The sequence below is a fragment of the Gavialis gangeticus genome, unplaced genomic scaffold, assembly GCF_001723915.1.
Source record: "Gavialis gangeticus isolate Ggan-Ray unplaced genomic scaffold, GavGan_comp1, whole genome shotgun sequence".
NCBI classification, from domain to species: domain Eukaryota; kingdom Metazoa; phylum Chordata; order Crocodylia; family Gavialidae; genus Gavialis; species Gavialis gangeticus.
Genome location: NW_017729027.1, coordinates 13,535 through 15,506, shown reverse-complemented (window position 1 = coordinate 15,506; position 1,972 = coordinate 13,535). Strand labels below are relative to the sequence as shown.

Genomic DNA, 1,972 nt, shown 5'->3' with positions numbered 1-1,972 from the left:
TCCTCCAGTTAAAATTTGCAGGTTTCAAATATTTGATGTTTTCAATGTTCTAGTACTGTAGAATTAATCTGAGCTGTTGCATATTGAAATCCAGAACATTACTAATGTGATCTTTTTCCGCTCCTCCTTAGGTTTCTGAAAGATTCAAGCAGTTAATGAAGCTGTTCAAAAAGTCAACATACAAGTAATTAATAAGGAAGCTGCTCTTGTCGTACAGGGTTTAGCTGTCATCAGCAATGATGAACTGCACAAGTACACACACATTGTGGTACCACTGGAGGTATCCAAGTCAGAATACAGAGTTCATTAAACTGTTAACTGTTTGTGTAAACTATCTTTTTTACATACTGTTGAAATGTTTTATTATATCTCAATAAGCAATAGTTTCCATTCTTTTAGTTTCTCAATAGATGGGGGGGAACTAAAACAAACTAAGCTGGTTGAAGAAAAAAATACATGTACAAATGTAGCAGCGTCAGTTTAAGATGATGGAGATTCCTGTCATTGAAACTTGTTACATAACCACGAAAACTTGTGCGGTCAAATGAAAGTAATGATACTGGTTTACACCTGGTAAAATTTTCTGTATGACAGCATGGAACATGGTTTTTAAAAACCTGAAGGACTGCTTGGAGCCTACTTTTCAAGAAATCTGCCCTCAACTAGCAAATGACAAATGTGCCAAGTTACATCTGTTAGAAGCATCAAAATACTGTCAAATGTTTGTTAGGACATTGTGCTTTTCCCTTTTAAAATAATGCAGTTTTATCATAGCAATATTGCTAAATATAGTTGCTCAAATACCTGGATTTCACATTAAGAGACATACTTTCTAATTAACTTCTGAAAAATGCTCATTAACATAGTCCCTTCCTCAGACTTTTTGGATCAAATTGAATGTGCATTACTTAATGACTTAAGTGGTTTAGAAACAGACTTGTACAATTACCTATAAAGTGTGATTTCATATTTACTGACTAGGGGGGGAAGCCCATTCCCCAAACAGCAATTAAAAAGCAAACACATTTAAAATATTTTGACAGCACTGGGTCCATTTTTCAAAGTTACTTCTTAGCATAAAATGTCTAATTGTGTGTGTTGTCATTCTTAAAATCTCAACATTTCAGTTTTATTGGTTTATGATATTTACAGTTTACTTTAGCTTCTATCTTCCCCCTACACCCCCTCAAAAATAATCAGTGAAAACTTATTAAGCTACCAGTACATCTTTCTTTTCCTCTGCCACCAAATCCATATGGACAGGAAGTAATGTACTGGAGGTGAAAGTCTGCTGGACTGTTTAAATTATTCCTTGATAGGCCTTTTTTTTTATTAAGCCTTCAGGTGTTACCTGTGGAGTCATGAGTGCTGTATTGACAGAAAGCATGTAATCTATGTTTTAGATGACAGTTGTGACAAAGTTAACTATAAGGAATTATTTAAACATAGGTTGTGATGTCTCCTTCAGTCTTACTTGCTTCTAAAATTGTATCGCTTTTGATTTATCAAATTTTTGTCTTTGAGGCATGCAAGCAATACCTAATGATGTTTTAATAGGAGATGGCCCCTGTTACGCCCTAAAAACTATTTGTGGCAGTTGTTTAACCTGTTGGAGATTAAACAGATTAACAACTCTGTAGACATATACAAATTGCAGAGTTTCATTTGCTTGCTCGAAGTTTGTCAGGGTACTTTTCTTTTTAACATGCACCCTTACAGAACAAAAGGCACTAACAAAAAGTTAATGTATTTCAACGTTCCCTCCTTCCTTTTGCCGAAGCAGGCAAGATTTTGTTGTTTAATAAATCCTTTTTCTCTCTACTCAGCTTTTCCTCTGCTTTAAGGGGAAAAAAGATGACTGTTTCAGTTCTGACTTGGATTCCTTTTTTGTAAATTGTGAAACACTTTTAAAATGTTATGCCTATTGTAAGTACGTGTACAGGTTCCTTTGTGTAAAATATTGTGTGTGTGC

At 34.5% G+C, this 1,972-nt stretch overlaps 1 protein-coding gene across 1 annotated transcript in view; it reads left to right on the top strand.

The window, feature by feature from the left end:
* Window positions 1–1,621, top strand: part of CASP8AP2 (caspase 8 associated protein 2) — a 29,258-nt gene extending 27,637 nt beyond the window's left edge. Inside the window, exon 9 of the mRNA XM_019520345.1 lies at window positions 132–1,621. Coding sequence (XP_019375890.1) covers window positions 132–188 — 57 coding nt within the window. The 3' untranslated portion in view covers window positions 189–1,621. The remainder of the gene's footprint in view (window positions 1–131) is intronic.
* Window positions 1,622–1,972: the final 351 nt, after the last annotated feature.